Here is a 26,984-nt window from a genome sequence, read left to right as displayed (position 1 = left end):
GAAGCGGAAAGGCTGGCCCTCCACCCATCAGCGCCTATTTCCTGGCCGGGAATGGAAAGCTACACTCCTTCGTCCCAGTCTCTCAGCGCCCAGTCCTGGGTGCTCACTTCCCACCTCCAGTGCCCCAGTCATCATGCTCCCTCCAGGGCCAAGGAGGACAAGGAAGGGCCCAAGTCACAGTGCGGTCATTTATAGAAAGGAGAGACACAGGTTGGTGTGAGCTCCACGGAAGCCCCAGGACATGATCTTTAATTGATGCTCCTGTCCCTGCCTCCCCACCCCGAGCCCCAGATGACGTATTTACAAGATGCTGTATGGAGCCATTTCCAGGCCGGGGCCAATGCAGCCTCCACTCCTCCCTGGGTGTTGCCAGGGTGGGCCGGGAGGATGCAGACAGCTGGGAGCCAGGTGGACTGGTCACAGGAAGTCTTGAGTCCTCCACACCCCACGCCCAACCCCACGTGTGCGCACACACAGGCCTGTCTGCATGTGCAGAGGTATTCACACTTGTGCAGAGATGTGGATCCAAATGCTTGTGCCAGATGCATTACCAGCTGTGTGTACGCGTGTGCCACCAGAGAATGCCTTACGGTACCTCGGCAGCAGTGCCAAACCCAGCCCTTTCCCTCCTGCCCCTGCTCCAGTTCGTGGGGCTGGCGGAGCAGGACTGGCCAGGGGGTGTCCCACTCACCCCCTTCTCTTGGGCAGTGCCAGCTGGAGCTCAGTATTGAGGATCCCACTGTAGCCGCATCCGGCTTCCCAAAGGGGTGTCAAAGGGTCTCAGTCCCCAGTTTGCCCTGAGGGGTGGTGCAGATAAACAGGGAGCCATTTCCTCCTCAAAGATGCCCCAGAAACAGAGGGACTGAACAGGCAGCTCAAAGGCCCTGGGGTGTCCAGAAATCCCTGCTGAGTCTGGGTGGGGTATTTCTGGGGTGAGGGGCTCTGCTCATTTGTGGCTTTCATCCATAAGGTAGCTTAACCCCCATCTTGCCCTTGCTGGCTGGTTTGTAGTAGTTGAACCAAGGTTCCGCCGTCCCATGGGTCCCATGGGTCACGAGGGAAGGCCACAGGCAGGAATGAGGAATCCCGCCCGCCTCAGCCTGTCCGTCAGGCTCAGCTGCAGTGGGGATCAGAGGACGTAATGGGGAGAACAACTGTAAACTTACTACTCAGCCCTGGAATGAGGGTAAGGAGTCGAATTGGTTTGACAGGGCCTTGAGGACTTTCCTAGAAGCTGAGGATCATATGAGACCTGCCTTTTTTTTTTTTTTTTTTTTTTTACCTCCTCTTGTACATCACAGGCAAAACCCCTAACCCTCCAGTCACTGGGCCCTCCCTGGCCTTTCCTGCTTGGGAGAGTCCTCCCTGGGAAGATGGCCCAGCCTGGGACCTCTAGGCCATGCTAGGGGGGCAGCTAAACCCTGAGTCAGCCCCAGAATCACCCTTCTTGAAAGGGGGGAGCTGTCATTTTATTTCAGGGACTGGATTTTCTCCCAAATACATACATCCTGGCAGGGACAGCAGGATGGTCATTTTGAAATTGAAGACAATCTGGGACATGTGGTCGTCGTACCCATAACCTCGGCCTTGGGCACAGAACAGGCAGCTTTGGTTTGAATCAGCACTCATTCTTCCCTCCAAGCTCAGCAGGGCTGGCCGAGGGGCACACAAGTGTGCCCTGCCCCTGCCTGGCTTGGGGAGGGCTCCGTCCAATGAGAGGATTCCAGGTGTATCTTCCCAGGGGAGGGCCCCGGGGGGAGGGCCATGCCTCGGTTCCTCTGATCCCTCCCACAAATGTCAAAATATCCCCACAAATTCCCTCGCCCCAGCACCCCCAAAGTTACATTCATCAGTTAAGATTCAGTAAAAAAAAAGGTAGATGTCAGTCCCCTCCCCCTAAGTCCCAGAGAGCTAAAACCCTGGTCCCAGCTGCCTGGTTTTGAGGAGGGGCCGTCCCAGGCCATGGCCACTGGGGGGGGGGTCCCCCAAGCGCCCCCCCCCCCCGCCCCCGAGCTGTGGCAGTCTGTGATGATGGAAGCTACATTCACACAGGGAGAGTTGGTGTGAGAGGCCAAAGCCGCATGAGGTGGGGTGGGGGACCATGAGGGAAATGCCCCAGGCCTGGTCCACCCTGGCGGTGGGAAGGCCAGGGCCACAGCCCCACCCCCACCCCCACCCCCCTCCCGTGGGGCCAGGAGCTGAAAGGCTTGGGCCCGGAAGACATTTGCACGGTGCCTCCCTCCGTGGCTGGGCGGGGGCAGCCTCGTGGTGCAGGGCGGAGAGACGGTGGGCGCCAGGCTCGGAGGGAGGGGGTGGCACTTAGGCCCCTCCGGACCTGGAACGGAGAGGGGGCGTCAGGGGAGGACGTGAGGCAGGGCCCAGAGGGAGAGCCCCTGAGCCGGGCCCTGGGAGGTCAGTGCTGGGCCCTAGAGGCGGCAAGTCATAGGCTGGCCAGGGAGGGGATCTGGTGGGAAGTTCAGACAGCGGTGACATGGAAGACAAAACAGATGGGACGCAGAGGTAGGCTCCCCTCCCGGGAGCAGGGGGCTGCGGGGACACAGTTCCAAGGCCCCACCTGGCCAGGATGGTCTGGCCGCAGGAAGGGTGGGAGTACAGGGACCAAGGCCTGGGACGGCGGGTGGGCAGGAGGAAGGGGCGAGGGCTGAGGACTTTCTTCCCGGAGTGGGGCTCTCCCACCCCTGTAGTGACAGCAGTGACAGCAGGGGTGGAGGAATCAGCCCCCAGCTCCCCATCAACAGAATGTGAGGTGACGAATGAGATGGAGGAGACAGGGACAGCGGGAGGGATGACGTGGCCGGCGTCACACTGCCCCCTGCTGGGTCGGGTCGTACCTTCCGCGGCGGATGTTTCTTCAGGAGCAAGGAGAGAAAGGAAAAGGAGCCATTTGTGACCTTGCCCTTCTCTCAGGGAGGGCCTTCCTGGCTCCCATGAGACCCCTTCCCCAAGAGATGGGCCAGCGTCCCCAGGACCTGGTCACTAATGAGCGGCCTAGGGAGGACCTAGGCCCTACCTGGGTTTGAGTCCTGACTCTGCAACTAACTCCCCAAGTGACCCTGGGACTCAGGTCCCTCCTCTGCACCATGGAGGAATTAGACCAGCTCAAGGGCCCCAGCCCCAGGTGCCCACAGAACACCGAGGGATGGGGGGGTCTAGGGGTGCCCACAGAACACCTGGGGCCTAGGGACAGAGGACACAGCCAGTTTCAGGCAGCTCCTGTTCCTGCTTGGCTCCGCCCCACCGCAGTGCCAGGATGCACAGAGGCCCACTCTCCTTTTGCAAGAAAAGCTGGGAACCAGGACTGTTAACTGGTTATCTTTTGGGTTTTTTTGGTTTGTTTTTGTTTTTTAATCTCTTGGAAATGTGAGCAAAACGAGACCCTGCGGCTGGCCCACACTGTGACGTGTAAGCTCTGGCTTAGCTAACTTCTCAGGGAAGTATGGGGTTCTGATGCGCCCCCAGAACGCTGGGGAATGGTGGGGGGTCACGTGTATGTATGTCTCTTACTTAAATCCCCAGCCTGTGCCGCCCAGGACGATGGCTGCGACCAGGACAGCCCCCGCGATGGAGCCGATGATGATGTTGGTGCCGCTGGGACCTGGGGAGAAGGACGGGGCTCAGTTGGCAAGGACAGGTATGCAGAAGGGGAGAGACAGACCCCGACTCTGGCCAGCTCCAGCCTCACCCTTATATCTCTCTGTCTCCCCCGTGGGTGGAGACGTGGGCAGGGGATTGTGAATGCTGCAGTCTTTGCCCGTCCAGTCTGGCTGACAGATGCACTTCCCTTCATTGCTGCAGACCTAGAGAGGTGAGGGGGCAGCCAGGAAAGGTGAGTGGGGGTCCTGCCCCTCTCAGGAGCCCCTTCCACCATCCCTGGCCTCCCGGCACCCACCCCGTGGTGGGAGCAGATCCGGCGCTCCCCGCTGCCTGGGCAGGTGCTGAAGTTGAAGGCAGAGGCTGGCAGGCACCGATGGTCCAGGCACAACATGTTGGGCCCGCAGGCAGTGCCATCCTCCACGTAACTCAGGTCGGAGCCATCGGCCAGCTGTACATGGCCACCCCTGGGGAACAGGCAGAGCCAGCCTCGACCCTTGCCCTCCCACCCCCATCACGGCTGCGACCTGCCCTTCCCCAGACACGGTCCCGCCCCAGACCTGCAGTCCAGCTCCTTGCCCTGGTGGTAGAAGGTAACACTGCTGATGTCTCCCCCTAGGTCCCCCAGCCGAGGAGCTCCGGAGATGTTGACGCAGAGGAGGAAGCCACAGAGCACATCCCTGTTGGGGCAGGGTGGAGACAGTGAGCTCCAAGTCTGACCTCCAACTCAACTGCTGTTACTACTACTGAACTCAAATCTGCCCTCTTCCCCACCACTTGATTTTTCACATATTCTCCACTGGGACTCATAGGCTCATCCTAGGACCTGCTGTCCCAACTCTGAACCGCCTCCCCTCCCCCCGGCCCCGCAAGCCAGGGAGGCCAATCAGGAACCTTGGTAACTCACTGTTTATTGCACTGGACCCAGCCTGACCCCTTGCGCCCACAGTTCCCACGCTCCGTCCCCTCCACGTTCAGCTTCTCATAGCAGAAGCGATCAGCAGCGGCTGTAAAGAGATGATGCCAGGCGTCACCCACCCACCCCGGAACGCCCTAGGACCTCAGCCCTCTGCCTCCAACACTCTGGCCTGACCGCCAGTCCAACTGGGTCTCTGAGATCCTGGAGACCCACACACTTGGTAGAAGGTATATTTAGCCAGAACATCCCCCTCCCCAGCCTCTTGACTCTGGGTCCTCCAGAGTCTCCTCTCCCATTCCAAGCCAAAGACTCACCATGGCCCCAAAGGGCTTGGCACTGCCGGTCCCGGGTTTTGCAGCGACCTCCGTAGCAGCGGCCCTAAGGAACAAACAGGAGACAAGGGACTGAGACCTAAGTAGTCTGAATGGATAGAAGACAAAAGACTGTATTGAGCCAGAGGGCCCAAGGGAGAGGGGCCCCCACCCATCATACCTGTTCGTGATCACAGTAGTAACCATCCAGCTTGTGCAGGTTAGGGGGGCACTGTGGACAGAGGGGCTGGACTGAGCACAGGAGCCCCCAAGACTGGGAGTTGACGAATGAAGGGGTGCCAAACGCCCCCCTCCTGGGGCTCAGTACAGGGCTCTTCCAAGGCAAGGACAAGAGACCTGGCTACGAATTCAGACCACGCAGATTGGCAAGTCCCATAGGCTCTCCTGTCTCCCTGTTTCCTGTAACTACATCACAGGGCTAGGAGAACTTACAGGAACTACATACCTGGCATGTAGTAAGGACTTAAGAGATGTTAACTATACTATTATACACTCTGATCCCGAGCACACACCAATACCGTGCCAGGCCCTCGGAACCCCAGCCACCCTATACTGACTTAATGACGGAAGGAGCAAAACCAGGACGCATGAAGAACCCGTTTCTCAGGCGAGGGAAGTAGGCTGTCCGGCCGGGGCCACGCCAGCAGGGGAGCGGAGGGGTGCAGAGAACCGAGGCCCCGGCGGGGCCCAACCCAGAAGCATAGGGGTTGCCTCGCCCGGGGACCCTCAAGGCGGCTGGGCTGGACCGACCTGGCTCGAGTCCCCCGTGCAGGTCTCCGCGATGTCACACTCGTTCACGGCCTCTCGACAGGACACGCCCCGCGGCTCGTACTGGGAAAGGGATGCATTTTTCGGCGGAGGCCACAGCGGCGGCTCCGCGCCCGCCTTCCCCGAGGCCCCGCCCCGCCCCCGGCCCCTCCCAGCCCGGTCACCCCGCCCCCGGGCCGACTCACGGTTCCGCCCCCCGCCGCCCCTGGGCAGGTACCCCGCCCCGCTCTTCAACGGGCCCACGGACGCGCACGCCCCGCCCTTCCCCATCCCCATTGGCGCTTTCTTCGCGTCAAGTCCCGCCCCTGCACTTGCCCCGCCTCCAGAGGCTCCTCCTCCCCAAGTCCCGCCCTTTACCCCGAGGTCCCCAGCCCCGGGCCTTCTCCCGCCTCCTCCCTCCCGCCCCGGCGGTAGGTGCCCCTCACCTTGCAGCGGCGACAGCAGAGCCCGTCGCTGCACATGGCGTCGTGAGTCAGGGTGCACTTCTTGCAGCAGTTCCCACCCGCACGGCTGCACTCCTGAGGGACGCGGGGACACGGCGGGCCGGGTGGGCGAGCCCTGACCTGCCCCACCCAGACCTTCCCGGGCGCGCGCCCCCGCCCCGCACCTGGCGCGCGCACCAGCCTCTCACCTGCACCGACCCACAGTCGCACTCTTCCCCCGCCTCCACGAAGCCGTTCCCGCACTCTGGCGGGTCCAGGAGCTGCACGGGGAAGGGGCGTCGAGAGTCTGGCCGGGGCCCTGCCCAAGCCTCGCTCCCACACGTCCCCGCCTGGGGCTGGTACCTTGAGGGGCTTGTTGAAGAGGCAGCTCCCGCCGCCCTCCTGCAGAAACTGGTTGTACTCGTCGATGCTGCAGCGCGAGAACTTGCGGGGCAGGTAGAACCTGGGGAGGGTAAGGGCACGAAGCCGCTGAGTCCCCCCGCGCCCCCCCCAGCCCACTCTCGCTCCTTCTCAAGATTGGGGATGGGGTGCACAGGGAGACGCGGTCACATCTCGAGGAGGCTGAGGACTTAGGTGCTGGGAGACGGCACGATCCTCCTCCTGCCTGCCCATCAAGCGGGGACGGGCAGGGGGCGTGGCTCGCGTCCCCTTCCCCAAACCTCAGGACTCCGAGCGTGGCTTGTGGCCGAGGAGGGAGGGTGCCTCCAAATGAGGCTTTGGCGGCTCCTAGTGGCGACAGCGCACACTACAGTCTGGCAGTTTTTGCGTCGGGCTAGAGAACGTGGGTCTCCCTGGGCAGTGTCCGTGGAACACTGGGCTTTTTGAAATCCTAAGTGGGTCCAATAGCCGGGCCTCTTGAGGCCACTGGATCCAGACTCCACCCAGCACTCCCTGTAGTTCTCCCTCGCCCAAGACCCTCCCCCAGTTGGTCCCCAAGAACTCACCCGGTGTCTTCCATGATGCAGCCCAGCCAGTTGTCCGGACATTTGCAGTCCCCTGAGAGGTGAGCCAGGTGGATATAAGGGAGGGTGGAGGTCTGACCCCCTCCCATGGACACCCTTTCCATTTCTAGGGCTGCTGGGAGTGGATCTGGGCTGGTTGTGGGGCCACGTGGGGGGTTTTCTTTGATACCTGCTGAGCTCCGGTGTTTATTCCACATCATGCCCAGGTTTTGCCCCAGCGTCTGGGCCAGGGTCACTGCCATGGCGCCCATGTTATCATACTGGGGGTGAGGAAGATGGGGGACAAAGATGTCTACATCCCTCCAAAGGCACAGGGCTCATGCCCTTCACAGCAAGCACCCCCTCTTCCTTTAACCCCCACCACAGCCATGCCCCACACCGCTCACCTCATTTACGCCACCACCCCTGGACAGGGAGCAGATGCCCCCCACATAGGCAGCCCCGCTACTGCTGCTCTGGAAGGTCCTGCCCCTGGAAGGGAGGGGGGTGTCAGGAGATCCCAACTGCCTTGCCTGTGGTGGCTTCCGGAGGCTGTGAGGGGGAGATTGGGGAGCCTCCCACACTATAGCCCTTCCTTGGGGAGGGGAGCCAGATTTTTCCCTTCTATCAGAGCTCTGAGTCCCTGAGGAAGGGATGCTGGGATAGTTTGAAAGGAGAAGAGGGGACAAGAAGGGAGATGATAGGCAGTAGAAGATCACTAGGGACCAGAAAAAGGGGCGTCAGCCTAAGATACAGGGAAAGATGCCCAGCCTGCTGCGAGTGTCTGGGTGGTAGGGCAAGAAGAGCCCAGTCCCCAGACTCTACAAGAGCACCTGGCACAGAGCAGGTGTTCAGCAACCCTGTGCATCGCAGCAACCAGCAGAGGCTGGCAGGATGTGTGGGGTGGCGGACTCACGAGAAGAGATGGGTGGCATCACTGGGCTCAGGCAGGCCCTCCCGCCGATAGACCATGAGCCGGGCTAGGGTCTCCAGGAGGTCATCCTGCACCTGGATCTTGTCCCCATCTGCCCATGTTTCCATGGCAACCAACACGATGCGGGTATTGAGCTGCTCCTTGTACATCTGAGCCCAGAGGGAAGAACATGAGGGTGGGGCTGGAGGGCAGGAGAGGGCGGGGGCACAGGGCTGGCTGGAGGAGGGCCTCAGCCTGTCTCTCCAGAAAGTGGGAATCAGAGGCTGAGGGGGCCCTCCAGAGCTCACCCCAAGCATGTGTGCAACGGAGTAGGGGCGGAGGAGGAGAGGGAAGGGAAGGGAGATGGCTCACCACATCTGCCAGGTTCACAACCGACTTGGCAAAGTTGCTGGTGAGGACCACCGACTGGCGCATCTGCTCAAACTGGGAGGAAAGAGAGTGGGCGGAGGGCCAGCCTCCAGGTCTGCTTTGGCAAGGGCCCCCTCCTGGCGTTGCCCCCAGGCTGGGAACTTACCAGCTGGTGGTCGTTGACCACGATCAGCTCCACATACTTGGTCTCACTGTGCACGGTAGGGTGGCCCCGGCGGACCTGGGCGGTGGGTGGGCACTTGGAATCGGTCCCCTCCATGTCTGGCATTGGGGCCAAGCCATGGGCAGACTCGGGGGTGCTGAGCTCCAGTCGGGGATGAGGCTGATCCCCCACTGGTGGGGGTCCCCTCCCTCCCCAGCCTTGGTACGAGGGCAGGCAGCCTCAGTTTGTCCATAATTCGGGCGGGTGTTGATACAGGCAATAGGAAATGAGGTGGGGGCTTCCTCTCAGGCACGGTACCCTGGCCCCCAGCCACACCAGTCTGAGCCCTCCTTTGCCCCCATCGTGGATGGGGTGTCCTTCTGCTCTGGACCACAGCCTGAGGTCTCTGCAGCCCGAGGTCTGTGCGGGCCCCCGTACCTGCCTTTTCCTTCTCAGCCTCGGCCGGTTCACAGGAGCAGTATGAGCAGGGGCAGCAAATAGGCAGCCTGGGGGGAGGGGGCAGGTGAGGGGGGCACAGCCGGCCCCCTCCCCAGCCCCACTTTCCCTCCCTTACCTGGTTCCCTGCATCCGAGGGGGGCTGGGAGGAGAGGGGTCCGGTAAATGAGGTGGGGGAGGGGTCCCTGAAATGAGGGGGAATCAGTTCTTGGGGGGCTGACCAGGTCTGCTTGGAGCCCAGATGAGGGACAGCTCCAGCCCTCCTCCCCACCCCACCCCACGGTGACCCAGAACTGGCCAGAGCTCCCATGTTGGATCTGATCTCCCAGATGCTCAGATTCCGGGGTCAAGACCTGGGGGTGCCCTGAGAGACAGGGGCAAAGGACACTGGAGCCCAATGGGAGGTTACTTGGGGGCTAGAGGGGACATTGGAGCTGAGGGCACACGGGGAGGGAACTAGAGCTCGGGTGATTGAGGAGGGCAGGAAGGCTGAGGTTACGAAGGGAGGAGGCAGCCACAAGCCACGAGGATGGGCAGCGTAGCAGGGCTGTCAGAGGAGCCTGTGGGGGGCTCACCTGGGGAGGCTCCTGTGGCCTGGCCATCTCACGGGGCTCCACGATGTAGGTGAAGTTGCCATCGGAGAAAACCCCACTGCAGAAAGAGAGGCACAGCTCTCCACCATGTATTCCCCCACGCCGGCCAGGGCCAAAGGCTCTCCCCCCAACCTCTCCCCCCTACTCACTGCAGCCCCTGGCAGGTAGAGAGGGCAGCAAAGGAGTGGGGGTTCCCCCGGAGCTTCCCCTGGTAGTAGCAGTGGTCCCCGGCCCCCTGGAGGAGCAGCAGAACATCAGCGAACATACCCCCTGCCCTGGCCTGAAGGCACCAGGAGGGGTGAGGGCCACTGCAGCTGCTCAGGGCACAGGTGGCCCTGGTCCCTGGCTACATCTGGGGATCTGGAGCCTGGTTCTACTCTGGGCAAGTGCCTGGTCCTCTCCAGGCCTCCTTCACCTCATCTGTAAGATGAGGAAGTTGGGCTACACCAGTGGTTCTTGACCATTTGGTGGGGCTGGTACATGGTTCACAGGTTCCTTGGAGAAGGACTGGCACTCGTGTGCCAGGCACTGTTCTAAGAACTTACCATAGATGAGCTTACTTAATCAGATGAAAGCTGTGGACTCACCCCCAGCACACACACACCTGCACACACAGTGTGTTCACAGACACCACTGCCTCCATGGACCACCTCTGGACATGGTCTGTGGCTGAGGAAGTATGAGCAGCACGTGTCCTCTTGGCCGGGGCTCTCGGGTCAGAGGGGACAAGCACCCCCCTCCCTGTTCCTGCAGAATTACTTGTGCTCCAGTTACTGAACTGGCTGGTTGTTGGGGGGGGGGGGGGGGAGGCTATTTATAGACATTCATTCATCTTTGCTTAGGCCCCTGGGCCTCTGGGGCTGGGACCCTCGTGTCCCAGGCAGCCAGGAATTCCCAGGGCCTTGGTGCTGAGTAAGAACATTTCCCCAAGTGCTGCCTCCTAGAAAAGTCTGGGCATGGAGCAGGGAGGGTCCTTGAAAGCCTCCGTGTCAGGCAGAGAGACCAGCAGAGTCAGACCTTGGGCACTGGGTGAAGGGAGCCCAGGCTCCATGTTGTTCAATACGTCGCTCCAATTCTGACTCTGACCCTTAGAGCCTCCATGGTGGGCAGAGATCCCAAGGGGCAGGGCCCAGCCAAATATAGAGAACACCTTGGACCCCATCTCCACTGACCCACTGTCCCTTCATTCCACTTCCCTGTCCCCTTTCAAAGGCACTCACGCTGCTGTGCTGGGTTGTCCCCTCCCGGCTAAAATGGCGCTCCACATATTGCGAGGAGAGGAGGTGACTGAGACAGACAGAGGGGGCAGGAGGAAGGACGGGGTCACTGCTGGGGCTGTGGGTCCCACTTGGGTCCCACCCCAATTCACATCCAGGTCCCATGAGCCGGGCCTGCCCCCATCTCCCCCCGCCCGCCCCCACCTCGCCCACCTGCCTGCTGCCCTTCCTTCCAGGCCCAAGGCCGTACTCACTGGTTCAGCTCCAGATCCAGAGTAAAGTTTGAGTTGAAGGCTGGGATGACGAAACTCACTTGGGCCAGGTGGACAGGCTGGCGGTGGGGGGAGGACAGAAGTGAGTCAACGTGGGGACCCCGGAACAAGGAGTAGTGCTGGGGAAAGGATGGCCTGGCCCGGGAGCTGGGGGGTACCACTGATTTGGGGGCAAGAGTTCATCTTTCTCTGGGACCCTGTTCCTTCCCTGGGGGCAGGCAGGAATACACAGCCCTGGGCACAGCCCACCCTCTCTGGTGTAGGCACCTCCTGGGGCTGGTCTCCCTGAGCCGCAGGGACGGAAGGCATCTCAGCCTACCCGCTGCTTCATGCCAGGCCCTCCCTGCTGTTGGCAGGACCACTCCTGGCCTCAGGGGGTGTAAAGCGAGCCCCCCCAGGAAGTACCATGGGAAGGGGGCAAACGGGAGATGGGATGCAGTGTGACCCCCGGGGCCTGGTAAAGCAGGCCCCTTCCTTCCTGCATCTGGGTCCGGTCTGGATTTATGGAGGAGGCCTCGTGCTCCGCAGGCAGGGTAGCAGGGGTTAGAATGGGAAGCCGGGGTGATGGGCAGAGGCCATCCTGTCGGGAGGAAAGAACTTGGCTCCTCTACCCCCAAGTCCATTGCCCTCCGCCTTGCCCAAAGCAGCTCATCTTTAATATTTCAATCCCGTGGTTAATTTTTAAACACGGAAGTTTTCCTGATAAATTTTTCAGAGGGGCCTTCGCAGTGGGGCTGGGAGGCTCCAGGTTGTCATGGCAACGTACCCGGCCTGAGCAAGATGGCTGCCCTACCCAGCGTCTGTGGGGAGCGGGGACTCCAGGCCTGGAGCTGCGGTGCCTGGAGGAACAGGGACCTGGACAGAACAAAGGGCTGGAGGGTCTGCGCTAAGGGGATGAGCGGGCCTTCGGGGCTCTCCCGAGCCCACTCCAAGCTCAGGCCTCACCGAACACCAGCAGCGCGGCGAGGGCCTGAGAGGGACTAGAGCCTTCCTCACATCCCTATCCGTTTAAGAAGACTGAAACCCAGACACCACCCCCACCCCCAGCGAGGGGCCCACCACTCGGCCATGCAGGTGTGGGGCTTTTGTTTGCCACCTTTCTTCCGGGCTGCAGGATGGAAGGGAACCCCAAGGTCACAAAATCTCATAGCCTGGTGCTAGCTGGCTTCCTTACCAACCACCTAGATTTCTCATTTTTACTGAGTGCTTATTATGTGCCGGGCACTGTTCTAAATACAAGTATTATCATCTTTACTCTTCACAACTAGCCAGTGGGATAGATGCCACTGCTTTCCTCATCTGACGGATGAGGAGACCCAAGGCCAGAGAGGCTGACACACTAGCCCAAAGTCACACAGCTAAGTGGTGGGGCTGGGATTCAAGTCCACAGAATCAGCTTCCAAGGCTTCCTCACCTGGAAGGTGAAGTAAGATAGAAAAGGCCCAGTGTCTTCAAGAGGCCCTAGGAGAGGGGGTGAGGTGGGGTGAAGGGCCAGCACCCGGGAAGGCAGCCGCTGAGCCCCAAGGACACTGACTCGCCAGTCCCAGGCTCACTGAGCTCCAAGCTCCACCCTAAGCCCCTAGAGTGTCGATGAGACTTGAAATAGAAAGTCAAGGCTGAGGAGTCTCTGCTTTCCTCTTCCTGCCCCGGACCCTCTCTGCTTGCTTCCCTGCCCCGGGCCTGGACCACCTGTACCCTTCCCACCCCACGCCCTGGCTTGGACTATGCCCACCCTCCTGCTCCTCTCCTAGGCTCAATCTCTCCGCCTTCCCTACCCACCCCTGCCTGGACTACCTCTGCCTTCCCCTGCCCTCGAGTCTGTATGTGCTTGTTCTTTCTGCACCCCCACTGATAAGCCCCTATCTCTGCCCTGACCGGCCCCCCAGAGGGGCAGCCTGTCCAGACCCCTTGCCCTGTGTAGCTTCAGGGATGATGAAGCAGCCTCTCTGAGCCTCAGATATTTTCCACTGAAAATGGTACGATGAGCCCAGATGCAAGGCTGTGAAGCTGGCTTTGTGTGGCTGGGGTTCGTCCTAGGCCAGGAGAATTCTGGCAGCGTGGGCCCTGGTGCTAGCAGACTCTCCACCACTCAGGAAGCCAGCAGGCTCACCTCCCCATCTCTGTGCAGACCAAGCTGACCCCACTCTGCGGAAAGCCCAGACTGTTGGAAGAGCAGATGCTAGGTTCTTTTCGTGCCCCCCATCTCCTGCAGCCTCATTCTGTCCCACCTGGTAGGGCCTCACCTGGGCTGGGCTGCCCCTCCCCCAGCAGGACACAGGGCTCAGGCCAGATAAGGGCAAGGGGAGCTGCTGGGATGGGGGCGCGGGGGTGCTGGGGCCAACGGGAAGCAGGTCCTGGGAGTGCTGGGGAAGCCAGCAAGGTGCTGGAGGAAGAGGAGGGAAATTGGAGAGCTGGGCAGGGGCTACCTGGGACAACCCTGTCTGCAGGAAGAGAAAGACCAAGCAAACCCCCTTCCTAAGACAGCCCCCTGGGCCAAGCTTCAGGCACCAGTTCTGTCAAAGCCAAACCTCTCCTTGCTACGTCTGCCTTCTGCCCCTGACCTGCCCTCAACCTCCCCCATTATCCCTCAGTTCCTCCCCTGGGAGCCCCTGTCCCCTGCCATCCGCCTGCCCACCTCTGTGCCCAGCTCAGCGCTGCTGATGACCGGCCGGCCAGGCCTCGACCCCGTGCCCTGCTCTTGCCTCCTGCTCCGTGGTCTCACGTGCCCTGGCTCATTTGATCTCAAAGCCCCCGGATCGTCTGGTGCTCATTTTACAAATGGCAGGCCAAGGCTCAGGGAGAGACACTTGGAGGTGGCTGGCCCAGGGCCATGTTGGGGAGGTGCAGGGTCAGATCTCACCCTGAGGCTGGAGTTCAAGTCTGCCGTGGCGGCTGTGGCCACCTGGCTTCAGTGGCTGTGCCCTCCCCGAGGCCCCTCGTCACCAGCCCGGCCACCCCCTAGGCATTGGCTGATGACCTGTGTCAGGCTCAACCAGATTTGGGGTGCAGGAAGGAGGCAAAAATCCCATTGACATTCCAGAATCGCAAATACAGACAGACGCTAGGTCTCTACCCTAGACCCACAGAATCCAGTCTTGGGAAGGGGGAGTCTGAGGATCTTGAGGGTTTTCAGATGCTCCAAAAAATTTGAGTGTTTAAGCAGTGCCCCTCAAACTGTCACCCCAAATCCCTGCTCCTGAACCTCTATCTCCACCCTGCCTTTTTTCCTCCTCACCCTTGCCTGCAAAGCCTGCACCCCTCAACCCACAGAGGGCTGTAGCCCCCTCTACTTTTGGGTCTGTGAGCACACAGTTCTGGACATCTCTGATCACTGATTCAACTTTTCACATGGTGACCTCTAGTCCCCTGAATACACGACACGCCTGTCTTTTCCCCTGCCCAGGAGCTCAACACTCATGTTGAATGGAAAGGCAGCAGAAGCCCGAGCCTGTTTTCCCATCGGTAAAATGGGGTATCGTGAAGATTAGATGGAAACCCTTTTTAACGTGTAACTATCGCAAGGATAAGTAACCACATTACTAATAATTGAAGAATGAAGTGTAAATGTTCCAGCTGAACAGGGCTTTGAGGAAACTCAATGAACCACATGGGCTGGGTGATGGCAGAAAACAGGGAGCCAGAGACGCAGGGCCCCACCTCGAGATATCCCCTCCCCACCGCCGCTGTCCCCCACAACGTGCTGAGGCTCAACCGATCGGCTGGACAGTGGGAATCCCAGACGGAGCAGTTGAACACATTTCTGATCATAGGATTTGACCTACATTTTTGAGGACAGAATCATTTCCTTAGAGGGTCATTAGTCCCTCAGGGGACAGACTCTGGGCAACTGGATCCCTCTAGGCAGCCAGGAGCGGGAAATCAGGCAAGGCCAAGCTCGCAGGCCAGTGTCTGGCTGGGGAGGACTCAAGACTCTTGCACCACCTGGAGCCTGACAGGTAACCCCCAAATGCCCTGGCTTCTGTCTCAGACACCAGCCCTCTCATGCTGGTGCCAGCTGCCCGCATTCCCCCCACCCCCGCCCCGACACTCAGGAGCGAGGGCAGGCCTCACAGATGTTGAACATCTGTTCTCGCCAGATCCCAGGGAGGACACCTGATCAACACCATCACCTCTGGTCCCCCAAGCAGACTGGCAAAAGAGAGACGACTCCTAGCCCCATTTTATGGATGAGGAAGGTGGGATTCAGAAGGCAGCAGAACCAGGAGCCACCAAGGCTGCCCCCCTCTCCATCCCAAAACCTTTCAGACCCAAGCCTAGCCTCCTGTGTGAACCATCTCTCTGCCCAACCTCACTGCGGGGCTCAATTCGTGGCCTTGGCCTTCCCAGAGCAAGTGGGGCCCAGTGTGAGTCCCGGGGCAGCCTCTAGCCACCAGTCCCCTCCCAGGAACCACTTCCTGCCTCCAATCCCAGGACAGAGCTGCGACCTTGGCTGCACAGACCAGCACGGCCGTGGCCCTAGTGCAGTATTAGGGCTCCAGGCACAAGGCCCTGTGGCTTCCTGCTGGTGACCGCCCTCCAGTAAGGGCTGGGGACTGAGCCTTGCCGGATCGGCCCCCGCCTACAGCAAGAAAACACAAACACTGAAACACACACCCTCAGCGAGGGCTTCGGGGATAGTAGCATTTCCAGTAAATCCTGGTCTGGAAAACTTTCATAGGAGCTCAGCCCGTGACTGGGGTCCCCCCGCCCCTAGCTGGCTCTGATAAACCTGTCTCCTAGGCCTGGAGCCTGGAACCTCTCCACTCCCATTGTTTGCTTCCCCGCATCCTGCACTTTTCTTGGTTCTGAAGGAGTCTGAGTCCCCCCCGGGGGCAGGCATGTCCACACAGCAGCTCTGTGCGGACTAGAGAGAGGGTCCCGGGGCAGCCCCAGTGGCCCAGCGGTTTAGCGCCGCCTTCAGCCCGGGGTGTGGTCCTGGAGACCCGGGATCGAGTCCCATGTCGGGCTCCCTGCATGGAGCCTGCTTCTCCCTCTGCCTGTGTCTCTGCCTCTCTCTCTCTTTCTTTGTGTTTCTCATGAATAAATAAATAAAATCTTAAAGAAAAAAAGAAAGAAGGAAAGAAAGAAGAAAAGAAAGAAGAAAAACCAGCCCAACTGTACATGGTGGCCCTGCTGGTTCTTCTGTCTCAACCTTCCGCTTCAAGCTCCCTGTGACCATGGGCTTCTGCACTTCCAGAAGCTCCCCCACCTCTGTGGGCCTCAGGACTTCCAAACTGGACAGAGGTGAGGAGTTGAGAGCAGTGGCAGAGAGGGCAGAGGGTTCCCCTGTGGCCCTCCTCACTCACTATAAGCCTGAGTGAGAGGCAGGCAGGTTCAGAGTATCCATCTGGGGTGTCGGTCTTGACTCTGCTATGTAAGTGCTGTGTGACCTGGGCTTGTTATCTCACCTCTCTGTGCCTGTCTCCCCACCTGTAAAATGGGAATAACCACAGCCCCATCTCTAGAGCTGTGATGAGCATTACATAAACCAATACGTGTAAAGGCATAACACTGCCCCAGTAAGGGCCCAGTAAACTCATTTCTCTAGCTTCTAATTCCTTCCTGGCCACCTTCTGTCTCGCCCGCCGCCCCTCCCATAAAAGCCAGGATTCCTCAGCACACAAAACCCTTTCTTATCACCACCTCCTGGAGGTGGATGAGGCCAAAATTAATATTAGCATCATTCTGATTTTAGGGATCAGAAAGCTTGGCCTCAGACAGGTGATGTGACCAATCCCAGGCCAAAGCCGGCGAGCAGCCAAGGTCCCACCACCCAGTCCTGCCAGCCAGTGTCCCCCAGCCTCGCCACATGACCCAGAGCAAATAAAGATCTTGCTGCTGACCCAACACCTGGCTCAGCCTGAGGTCCCAAACCAATGCAGTAATTCTGGACTGAGCCCAGCAGCACCAGGGTGTGGCACTTCCCATTGGGACACAGGCTCCGTCATCAGCCCTGGATGGTCCAAAACCAGAAGTGCTTCAGGGAGAAAGGCCAGGTGGGAGGCAGGGGGTTGCAATATCTCTTTCCAGTCAGGGGGAGTATCTTGGACATGTCTTTTTGACTCCCTTGACCTTCTTCCACCTTGCGGGGTGGGGGTGCCCCGGTGCCAAAACTGAAAGTCCCTGGAGGCAGAATGGTGCAGTGGGAAGCACCTGGCCTTGGAGGGGATTATTCCACTGCTGATGGATTTTGAGCAAGTTACTTAACCTCTCTGAGCCTCAGCTTGCTCATCTGTAAGATGGGCAGGCAAAAGTTCCCTGCTTTATAGAGTTGTGAGAAACCGGTCTCAGGAGAGCCTGAGGTACAGGTAAGGCAGGACTATGAGTATGTCCCCTGGGGAGGCTGCAGGGAGGTCCCTGGGAAGGCTCCATGCTAGAGAGACCCCCACTGAAGGTGACCACTGCCCCTCGGATCCATGAACCCTTCACTCCTGCCCTTACCCCTCAGACACCCCGTTGGGCATATTCAGACTTGGTCACTCACACACACATCACACATGCACACATGCCACCCACTCACCCCACAGAATGACACTCTAAGAGATGCCCCTATTGCCTGCATACCCAACTCATCACTATCCTGGGAACCTGCCCACCCCCCATCCCGCACACAGTTCCAGGCACCATCATAGTCCAGACGACTCCCCCCGCTTTCTCCCTCCAGGAAGGACTGGGCTGAAGGAGTACTCCATTCTTCATCTCTACTCGGTCCCCATGCCTTCGTCCCTCCCCGCCCTCTGACCCCACCATGGTATCACCCAATCCTCCATCTGGACTGCCTCTGAGGCACCTGCCAGGGGTCCCAGCATTTGAGCTGAGCGGTTAACTCTTAGCCAACACAGGCTTGGGGTGCACAGTTCTCGGGGGTGGGGTGACCCTAAGGAAGAAAGTGGACCAAGGACCAAACCCAGCCAGGACACCTCATCCCTGGCCTTGGACCATCCTTACGGCCCGTCTACCATCTCCCAAGGAACCTGGACAGACACCAAAGGCAGCCTCAGACCCCTTCCCTCTTACCCTTGTTCCACCCCCACCCCCACCCAAGCCTGCCTGCCCAGGACCATTAACCACCCCCTCCTTCCCCCGCCCTGCCTGGAGTGATGGTCCATCTATTATGCATGCTGCCTTCCTGCTCCATTCCATTTCCCGAGTATCTATCGCCCCCTGCACCCCCCCCACAAACCCCTCCACCCCCCCTAAGGGCTTTTAACCAAGTACATTAGGCAGGGCCAGATGCCAGTCTGACAGATGTCTGTAATGCTAGCCTCCGTTTCCCTCCTTCCTCCCTCTGCCCGGCCCAATTTACCTCCCACCACCCCCAGCTGCCAGAACTTCCCAGACCTGGGCTGTACCCCTCCTCTGAGTCTCTCCTCTACACCTCCCGTTTCTTTCTGCCAGGCCCTCGCCATCCCGCCCTCCGCCGCCCCCGTTGACCTGGCTAACTTTCAGCTTCCAGCTCCTGGAGAGCCGAGGCGTGCTGAATGAATATTCCATCTGGGTAATTATTATTCACATGATATTAATTAATTATTAATTGCAATTAATCTCCTTCATTCCTAACCTTCCTCTGGGAGGCAGAAGGAGCCTGGTAGCTGAAAGGGACAGGGCGGGGGTGTGAAGCTGGCCTTTGTGGGTGAGCTTGGGGTCTCCAACCTCCTTCTGAGGCTCCACCCTTAGTGAGGACAGGAAGAATGACAAGCCTATCAGTGCACAGAGGGAAACTGAGGCAGAAGCAAGCGCTGAGCTGTTCCAAGAAAGCTCGCTGAGGGGGGCTGTGATGAGAAACCGTTGCCTGGGCTCTTGGCTGCTTCTCTCTGCCCTCTACTGCCCTCCCCAAGCCGCATCTGAAGTAGAACCACTTGCTTTGGCAGGAGGGAAGTGGGGGCTGGTGGAAGGCTGACCCAAGGCTGGACTGAATCTTAGGCATTCCAGGGTCCACGGAGGGCAGGGGATCCCCATGATGATTGGAGGGGTGCCTAGAGTGAGGCAAGCGCTCCCCACTAGTGGGCTCCGGCACCCGGCCGGCCGGTAGGCAGCCCATTGTACAGAAGGAGAAGCTGCAGACGCCAGCTTGGGGGGCGCACACAAACCCTGGCTGCCTGGGGGGGCCTTCCTTGGGCTCCAGGCCTGCTCCAGCCCCCTGGCCTCCCCACACAGCCTCACTCACCGGGCCCCCTGGTGGCTCCTGGCGGACTCTGGTGTCCAACTGCTGCTTTCGGACCTCTCCCCCGGTGCTCTCCCCCACCAGACGGCTGGGCTCTGTGACCTCAGGGGCTCCCGGACGCCCCAAATGGGGTGAGACCCGCCAGCGCAGAGCCCCGAAGGGACCGCGGGTCCCAAGACCTGGGGAGACAAGGCCAGAGCTGCAGGCAGATGCCCGCCGAGGGGCAAGAGACTTGGGACAGGGGTGAGCGCACCTCATCCCCCGCTGTGGCGTGGCCCTTGCAGCCCTGGGGTGGGAGCATCGGCTCCCCTGCAGAGGGAAGAGCCTGATGGGGAGGGGGCCAGCAGCTTCCGTCCCGCCCGCCCGTCACGACTGCCCCCCCCACCCGCAGAGACCTGCAGAGCCGGCGGGCCGGCGGCAGGGGGCTGGCCGCGGTGGGGCGGGCGCGCTGGGGACAGGTGGGTGCCCGCGCCCTCCGTCCCCCGCCCCCCCCGCTCGGACCGGCCGTCACCCCGAGCACTGCAGGAGAAGGTGGCCGCAGCAGAGCGCCGCAAAACCCGGGCGGGGCAGGGAGGGCGGCGGGCCGGGGCCGGGCGGGCCGGGGCCGGGGCGGGGGCCGGGGCCGGGGGCGGGGGCGCGGGGTCACTCACCGGGCGGGGGCAGCGGCAGCAGCAGCAGCAGCGCCGCGAACGCCCAGCGCCGCAGCCGCCTCATGGCTCGCTCATAGTCCTCCGGCTCGGGGGCTGCGGCTGCGAGCGGCGCGGCGCGGGCGGGAGGCGGCGCGGGCTGGAGGCGCGGCTGCGGGAGCCGCGGGCGGGGGCGGGGGCGGGGGCGGGGGCGCGGGCCGGGCGGGGGGCGCGGCGGGGCGGGGGGCGGGGGGCGGGCGCCCGGCTCAGCGCGCTCCGGCCGCGGCCATCCCGGCGGGGCGGCGGGCCGGGTTAAGAGCCGAGCGGCGAGCACGTGAGCCCAGGGCCCGCCCCCGCCCCCCGCGGGCCCCCCCAGCCGGGCAGGGCCGGGGCCGCCGCGCCGGGAGGACAAAAGAGGCGCCGCCCGGAGACCAGCCTGCCCGCGGCTCGGTGGCCCCCTCGGCAGGTGCGGGCGGGGCGCGGCCGCGCGCCCCTCGGGGGGGGAGCTCGAGGGCCCGGGGCTCGGTAGGGGAGGGAGGCAGGGAGGCGGGGACCCCGCGCTCTGACCCGGTGACGGCCCGTCTGGGGACCCGCGCGGTCGAGGTGCGGGGGCGTGGCTGCCCGCCCGGGAGGGGTGTCGGGCCCGCCACAAGGGCCCGGGCTCGACTGCAGCTTGCCGGAGCTGGGAAGGTGGGAGGACAGGCCACGGGACCGAGGGGAGCTCTCACCGCCCCGCAGCGGAGCCCGGCCCTGCGGGTCCTCCCACGCCCCGGGGCCAGGCCCCCTTCCATCCTGGCCGCTGGGTTTCCAGGCCGAAGATGCCCCTGCCTCCGGGAGGGCTTCCGGGGTTGCTGTCACCAGAGCCACCGGCAAGGGCTCTTGGCCTATTGCCTCGGCTCCTGAATCCCTCACACAGGGCAGGCGCCCCAGTTCTAGCCCCTAAATATATAAATTAGCCAGCTCTTTTACATGCTGTTAGCATACCCCATTCCTGCCCCCCCCAGCCCAAATCTTTGAGGGGCAGAAGACACCTCTGGAGTCCCCCCAACTTCCCCTCTCAGGCCGGACTGGGTTGCGCTGTCTGCAAACCACCTGACCTTTCAACCTTCCTCTCTTGCTCTGTACCCTAATTCAGCTCATCGGCTCCTAGATAGGATGGGTCCCCATACTGGGGGCTGGAATCTGATCTCTGCTAGGGATCTCAAGAACCAGAGACCTGAGATGGATGGGGCAGGGGGTGGGGGGCTTGGGTACTGCTGGTGAGGTCTCATCATGACCTTGTGCCCAAGGCCAGAGCCTCCTCAAACCCACACTAGGCTGGGGAGCAGGAGTGGATGCAGGGAATCCCTTCCTGGGTCCTCTGCTTCCCTAGGGACCAGGGACTGCCAGGGATGGGGGAACTGTCTCTGGCTCGTGACAGCATCTCCCCCCCCCCCTCCGCTCTATTTTAGGCTCAGGAGAGGTGAGAAGGCAATTTCCCGGGAGGTGCTGACATCAATGCAGGACCAGGGTGACTACCCCCAACAACCACCTGCCACTCCAGTACCAGATGCTCAGCGACACTGAGGCAATTGGTCCTTCACTCTGGAGACATCTTGGAAACCTCTTTCAGGGGGTAGGCGTGAGGGGCTCCCAGATATGAAAGCCTGCTATGGGATAGTCCCTAGAAACTCAGTCAGAAGGGAGAGATGGTGCTTCTCCTTTCATAGATGGGGAAACGGAGGCTCCAAGAGAGAGGTGCCCATGTGAGCTTCCCAGAGTCACAGGTGACAGTCGGTCCATGAGAGGCCATCCAGCCCGCCTCCCACGGTTTGGCTCCCAGGTGCCCCTCAGATGAGTTCATCTTGCCCTGCCAGTTCCAGGGCCACATCAGTGAGCTGCCATCCAGTGTGCTTCCCAAAAGGATAGGTGGGGCTTGTCGTTTCACAACGGACACTCCGGCTGCCTCCCCCAACATGAGCAAGAGCACAGCATGCCCAGTCTGGGGCCTGGCCCTCCCAGCTGAGGTGCACTGCTACGGTTTCTGTGAGGCTCTGGTTATTTGGGGTTCCTGTTAGGAGTCCTTCCTGGCCCCCAGACTGACTCCTCGCTGGTGGCATCCTGAGCCAGCTCCAGTGATGGCTCAACTGTGTGGCCCTTTGACCCCCAACAGCCCCTTGCCCTGGGTTGGCAGCTTTAAGCAGGCCCAGCTGGTATCTTTTTTTTTTTTTGTAATTTAAAGATTTTATTTATTTATTCATGAGAGACACACAGAGAGAGAGAGAGAGAGAGAGAGGCAGAGACACAGGCAGGGGGAGAAGCAGGCCCCATGCCAGGAGCCCGATGTGGGACTTGATCCCAGGTCTCCAGGATCACGACCTGAGCTGAAAGGAGACACTGAACCACTGAGGCATCCAGGTGCCCCCTCCATGGCAGTTCTGCTACAAGCTACACCTCTCCCATTTCTTTCTTTCTTTCTTTCTTTTTTTTTTTTTTTTTTTTTAAGATTTTTATTCATGAGAAACAGAGAGAGAGAAAGAGAGGCAGAGACACAGGCAGAGGGAGAAGTAGGCTCCATGCAGGGAGCCCGACGTGGGACCCGATCCCAGGTCTCCAGCATCATGTCCTGGGCTGAAGGCGGCGCTAAACCGCTGAGCCACCCAGGGATCCCCCACCTCTCCCATTTCTCTCCCCTACCTTCTCTCCTGAGCGCAAGAGCTGCAGAGGCAGGGGTGCCTGGGAGAATCGTCACCCCAGTGCCACAGCTATGGCGGGCTCCTTTGATCGCTTCTGCCCATTGCTTTTGCAGGAGGAGGACAGGACTCTGGACATCAGAGGCGGGGGCCACTATTCCATCTTGATGCTACCCTCTGGGTGAGCCCTGCTTGAGGGAGCTGGTAGGCTCTGGTCGCCAGGCCTAGCCCTCCCTCAGGAGCCTCTACCACCAAGAGGCCTGGGGCCTCCTTCCCCGAAGTCCTGCCCTTCAGCCAGTTCTTCCCTCACATTTTCCTGCACGGGGGCCAAGCTGGGCTGATGCGGGGCCAAGACGGAGTCCCAGCAGCTGCAGGTGAGGGAGGCGAGTCTGCAGCCCCCCGGCCCCCCTCCTTCCTTCTGCCCAAAAACTCCATCCCGGAAGACATGGGGCTGCGATTCCTGCCAACAGAGGCCGCCAGGCCCCATGCCCAGGCTGTGAGGCCTGTAGCAGAGACCATGTTGGGTGAGGGCAAGGTGGTGCCCCGCGAAGAGTGGGAATTAGGGCTTCAGGCAGCAAGCTGGTGTCCTAGTCCTGGTGAAGGGCTGTGTGACCTTGAGCAAGTCTCCCAGCCTCCCTGAGCCTGTTTCCTGTCTGTGAAATGGGGGTAGAAAGGCCCTTCCTGACAGCGCTGCTGGGGGCTAAATGAGTGGCTGGTCTTAAGTGCTCAGAGCCGGGCCGGGTGCACAGAAAGCTCACTTGATCTGGGCTCACACTGTCTCTACGACCCTAAAGGTGCCAAGGAGAAAACTGGCTTCCTGACTCTTGTCCTGGACCCACAGGACCCCACTGTGGGTTGGGGCCTCATCAGGTGCTCCACCCAGCACATGGAGAGATGCCTGCTGACCTGTTGCTGTGGGTGGGGGAGAGCAGAGCAAATGCCCAGAGCCTCGGGCTCAGAAGACCCCAGCCTGGCACCCCGTCCTCTCCACCAGGAGAGAGCCACTCTTCCTACCAATAGCTCTCCTGAGGGAAGTCCCTCCCTCAGTGGTCCTTCCTTCAGCCTCTGAAGCTCAGGGAGGAATTGGAGGCACCGGGGTTCCCAGGACACCTATCCTTTGAGAGGCTTGGAGTGCACAAATGTCATGTTCCCAAGGGCTGAACACACCAGGGTTGGGGAAATGTGGCACCCATGCCCTTGCCCCCTTCCCCTCACGCATGGGATCCTCAGGTTCTGGGAAACCGGCTGTTGGAAAGTGGCCGGGGCTGGGGCCTGGGTGTCTCACTGAGCCCTTTAGCAGCTTCAGCCACACGCACACACACTGGATATGGGGCTGTGGGTCACAAGGTATATTAGTGAAAAGAAGCTCTATCGAAGGGTTTAGAGAAGCCTCACAGGTATGTGTTGGGCAGGAGGGCGGATCAAAAGTTTGCTGTGTTTGTAATGTGTTCTAGTGTTTATAACTTCACTAACAGATGTCTCAAGATTTCCTAGTGAGGCAGAAACTACCATTATCTCCATTTTTCTTTTTTTTTTATCTCCATTTTTCATATTAAGAAAAGTGTCTCAGAAACCTTGCCCCAGGTCAGTGACGGGCAGGACTGGGATGTGAACTTGGGCCTGTGTAGCCTGCAGGCATACACTACAGGGTCCTTGGAGAATATGGAGCCTGTGGGGCCCTTCACTGAAACACAAGGAAACCGAGGCCCAGAGTAGTAAAGGGACTCCCCGAAGTCACGGCGTGAGTAGGGGTGCCTTCCCACCCAGCACAGTGAAGAGTGGAATTCAGAAGGGAGTCAGGGGTGGCGCTACCAACTCAGGTCACATCTGCGAAGTGTACAGAGGTGAGAACAAGGGTCCCAGGCCCAGGTAGAGGTAGCAGGGATGCCGAGGGGCGGGTAAGGGCTCTAGGAGCCAGCTCAGGGCAGACATCTAGGCCGGTGCCTAACGAGGCTGGTGTAGAAGTCAGAGGCTGGCGGAGGGAAGGACTAGGCCAGCGGGGGTGGGGGTGGGGGTATGCAGGTCACGAAGCAGGGGAGCCAGGTTTCAAGGTGGAAAAGAAGAGGGACCTGACTTTGGCAATTATCAGGTTCTCCGGTGACCTTGGGACAGACAAGCCCAGTGGAGTGCTTCAGGCAGAGCCTCCGTGGGTTTGGAAGGGCAAGGAGGTGCAGACATGGAGGCAGTGGCTGGAGACCGCAGGAAGTAGCTGGAGAGCAGGGGGAGCCTGCTGAATCAATGCAAGTGTCTTCCAGGATGGAGTTTTAGGGCAGAGGGAAGAAGAGATGGCAAATTCAAGAAGGAATTTGACCAGGTTTGAAGGAAGGGGCGGGGGGGCGGAGCAGGGAGCAGTGACGGTGACTGGAAGGAAGGACACTGCTCCCTTTGCAAGAGTCAGATGTGGGAAGGGGACAGAGAGCAGGGGGAGGCAGTGCCTGCAGAGTCTGAGTCAAGGTCATCTGTGGAAGAGTGGAAGGGGGTTTGAATAACCCCAGGTCTGTCCTAGCTCAGGTCTCAGGTGTCCTGGGGTCCCTTCTAAATGTGTTTCCTGAGTGCTGGAACCAAAATGCGGATGGGGAGACAACCCTGGGGCTTGGCCTGGCTGAGATGTGATGTCCAAGGTCACGATTGTTTGAGATGGGAGGGGAAGGCCAGTCGGCTGGGAGGTCCTGGGCAGATGGTGAGGAGGGTGTTGACACTGGGTGCGTCGGTCTTTGAGCAGCACATCAGGATATCCTGGAGGTCTGAAGGAGTGGGGAAAACTTCTCAGCCAGAGTGGCGGTGTTGTGGGAGAGGCAATGGGGATAAGGGAGGGGGCCCCTTGCAGGAAGGCTCCTAAGGGCAAAGGAGTTTCCTCAGCAGTGGGCTGTGGGCATGCTCTCCGTAGGCGACCACTCAGTGGGCAGCAGAACGTAGTGACCGACCAGGGGAGATGGGACAGATGCAGCCCTCAGGGACTGGGCCGGGGAGGGTGGTGGCTCTGACATATGCTTTCCCCCTTGCAGGGGGCACCCATCCTGCTGGCCACTCACTCTGCCCATGTATGCTGGGCCCGCCGCCCTGCTCTGGGTCACTGGATGGTACACTGAGGCCTGACACACTGCACTCCAGCTTTATCCTCTGCTATTTGTTATTAACAAATTTATTTACAGTTCCGAACCAAGATTAATTGTGAAGTTTAACAGGAATGGCATAAAAAGGCCAAACATGACCTCTATGAGGGTTGTACACACAGTTGCTCTATTTCCAAAGTAACAACTCTGGTCCTCACCCACAGCTAGGCCCCACTTTCTTCCTCCAAAGTGAGACACAGAATAGCACCAGGCTTCTTGTAGCTTCAACATTTAAAGAAACAAACACACAGAGGCAGAGAAGGGTGAGAAGAACCACAGCACAAAATGTAATAAAAAAAAAAGTGGCCAAAGAATCAATAGCAAACCCATCTCTGTCTGCAGATTAATGGCTTGGCTGAAAGAAATGGGGGGAGGTCCTTAGGGAAGGAGGGAGGGAAGAGGGTGATGCAGAAGTTGGCAGGTGAACCGCTGACCCTGGAACAGCAGAAATGGGTTGAGGGGGGTGGGCAGCCAGGGAAGAGTGGAGGGGTCCCTAGAGGGGGGCATCTGGCCATAACCTGGGCTCAGGGGAAAGGTCCATTCAGTGTTGGGCTCCCACCAAATGCGGGGGCCAGGGAGCTCTGGAGGTGCTGCAGTCAGCCCCTCCTCTGCTTCATATGTTCCTGAGGATCTGTGTGCACGAGCGTGGGGGGCTGGGGGAAGGGACAAACAGGCATTTCAGAAAGCAGGAGAGCCACATGCTCCTGGGAAAGGAGGCTGGGGTGGGGGTGGGGAGCACCGAAACCCAGCTCTGCAAGAGGCGAGTGCCTACAGAGGGACAGGAAGCCAGGCCGGGGATCCTGCTGCTCCTAGCTTCTTTGTGGTTCCTCCCCATGCCAACTTTGCCTCTGCCTCCAGGTGCGGGCGGCTGGCGTGGACGGAGGGGCCCACTGTAGACCTCTGCCTGCCCGGGACACAGCTGGAGGTGGGGGCAGAGGGCTGCCCCCAGCCCAGACTCTTCTGGTCCCACCCCAAAGGCCAGGGAGTGGGTGGACCAGCTCTGTCAACCCCACAGAGCTTGGCCATGACAACAGCTGTTTGCTTTGACTTCAGAGGCCAGGCCCCCTGGGCTCTTCTGGTTCTTGTGGGGAGCCCCTGAGGTGCTGTCCTCCTTGTGTCTGGTCTGCCCTGGCCGGGCGTGCAGTACTCAGCAGAGGTAGAACTTGTACCGGTGTATCTGGCCCTCAAGTCCAGAGTTGCTGCATGTCCCAGAGAACTCACGGGAGCAGTTCTCTGCTAGTGCTGGGAGACAGGGAGGTTAGGGGGCCTAGAACCACTGAGAACAGCTGCCCCCCCCCAGCTGGCTGGCAGAGGGCAGGGGACAGAGGTAGACTGGCTCTCTGCAGGTTCTCCTGCGGGCTGCACGTTAGCTGCTGAGTGCAGACGGGCTGACAGCTGGCCTGGAGCCAGC

The 26,984-nt window shown here is 60.3% G+C and overlaps 2 protein-coding genes and 1 long non-coding RNA gene across 11 annotated transcripts in view; 1 reads left to right on the top strand and 2 right to left on the bottom strand.

Moving 5' to 3' along the window:
- Nucleotides 1–211: 211 nt before the first annotated feature.
- ADAM11 (ADAM metallopeptidase domain 11) lies at nt 212–19,943 on the bottom strand. 9 transcript variants are annotated; one of them, XM_072780883.1, is made up of 27 exons: nt 19,813–19,943; nt 19,166–19,341; nt 10,981–11,057; nt 10,730–10,796; nt 9,659–9,744; nt 9,492–9,567; nt 9,035–9,101; nt 8,899–8,966; nt 8,464–8,538; nt 8,301–8,372; nt 7,932–8,098; nt 7,423–7,507; nt 7,206–7,296; nt 7,019–7,070; nt 6,417–6,516; nt 6,263–6,334; nt 6,057–6,149; nt 5,614–5,694; nt 5,024–5,074; nt 4,846–4,909; nt 4,520–4,619; nt 4,173–4,292; nt 3,911–4,079; nt 3,704–3,818; nt 3,526–3,616; nt 2,853–2,870; nt 212–2,335 (listed from the first exon to the last, which is right to left on the bottom strand). In XM_072780883.1, exons 1-27 carry the CDS (start codon nt 19,874–19,876, stop codon nt 2,320–2,322), a joined length of 2,313 nt encoding a protein of 770 aa, XP_072636984.1. In that variant the 5' UTR covers nt 19,877–19,943; the 3' UTR covers nt 212–2,319. The 9 variants fall into 9 exon arrangements, with proteins under 9 accessions (XP_072636984.1, XP_072636983.1, XP_072636986.1 ...); XM_072780882.1 differs by having other exon boundaries at nt 212–2,870; XM_072780885.1 differs by lacking the exon at nt 19,813–19,943 and adding an exon at nt 10,097–10,178 and having other exon boundaries at nt 212–2,870.
- LOC140606865 (uncharacterized) lies at nt 18,239–25,913 on the top strand. The gene is made up of 2 exons (XR_012009076.1): nt 18,239–18,496; nt 21,240–25,913. It is a non-coding gene; the product is annotated as an uncharacterized lncRNA (long non-coding RNA).
- The window catches only part of DBF4B (DBF4B-CDC7 kinase regulatory subunit), a 35,737-nt gene continuing 34,337 nt past the window's right edge, over nt 25,585–26,984 (bottom strand). The window contains 1 exon segment of the mRNA XM_072780892.1: nt 25,585–26,984. Within this exon segment, the coding sequence (XP_072636993.1) occupies nt 26,810–26,984 (175 nt within the window). The 3' untranslated portion in view covers nt 25,585–26,809.

The sequence above is a fragment of the Canis lupus genome, chromosome 16 (assembly GCF_048164855.1).
Source record: "Canis lupus baileyi chromosome 16, mCanLup2.hap1, whole genome shotgun sequence".
Lineage (NCBI taxonomy): Eukaryota > Metazoa > Chordata > Mammalia > Carnivora > Canidae > Canis > Canis lupus.
The sequence above is the reverse complement of the archived record's forward strand: the minus strand, read 5'-3'. Positions and strand labels throughout refer to the sequence as shown.

Coding starts and splice junctions, on each gene's coding strand:
- ADAM11 (XM_072780882.1), bottom strand. CDS start 19,876: ATGAGGCGGCTGCGGCGCTGGGCGTTCGCGGCGCTGCTGCTGCTGCTG. Junction 9,102..9,491: donor GGCCACAGGAGCCTCCCCAG/GTGAGCCCCCCA, acceptor CCCTCATTTCAG/GGACCCCTCCCCCACCTCAT. Junction 7,071..7,205: donor TAAACACCGGAGCTCAGCAG/GTATCAAAGAAA, acceptor CTCACCTCTCAG/GGGACTGCAAATGTCCGGAC.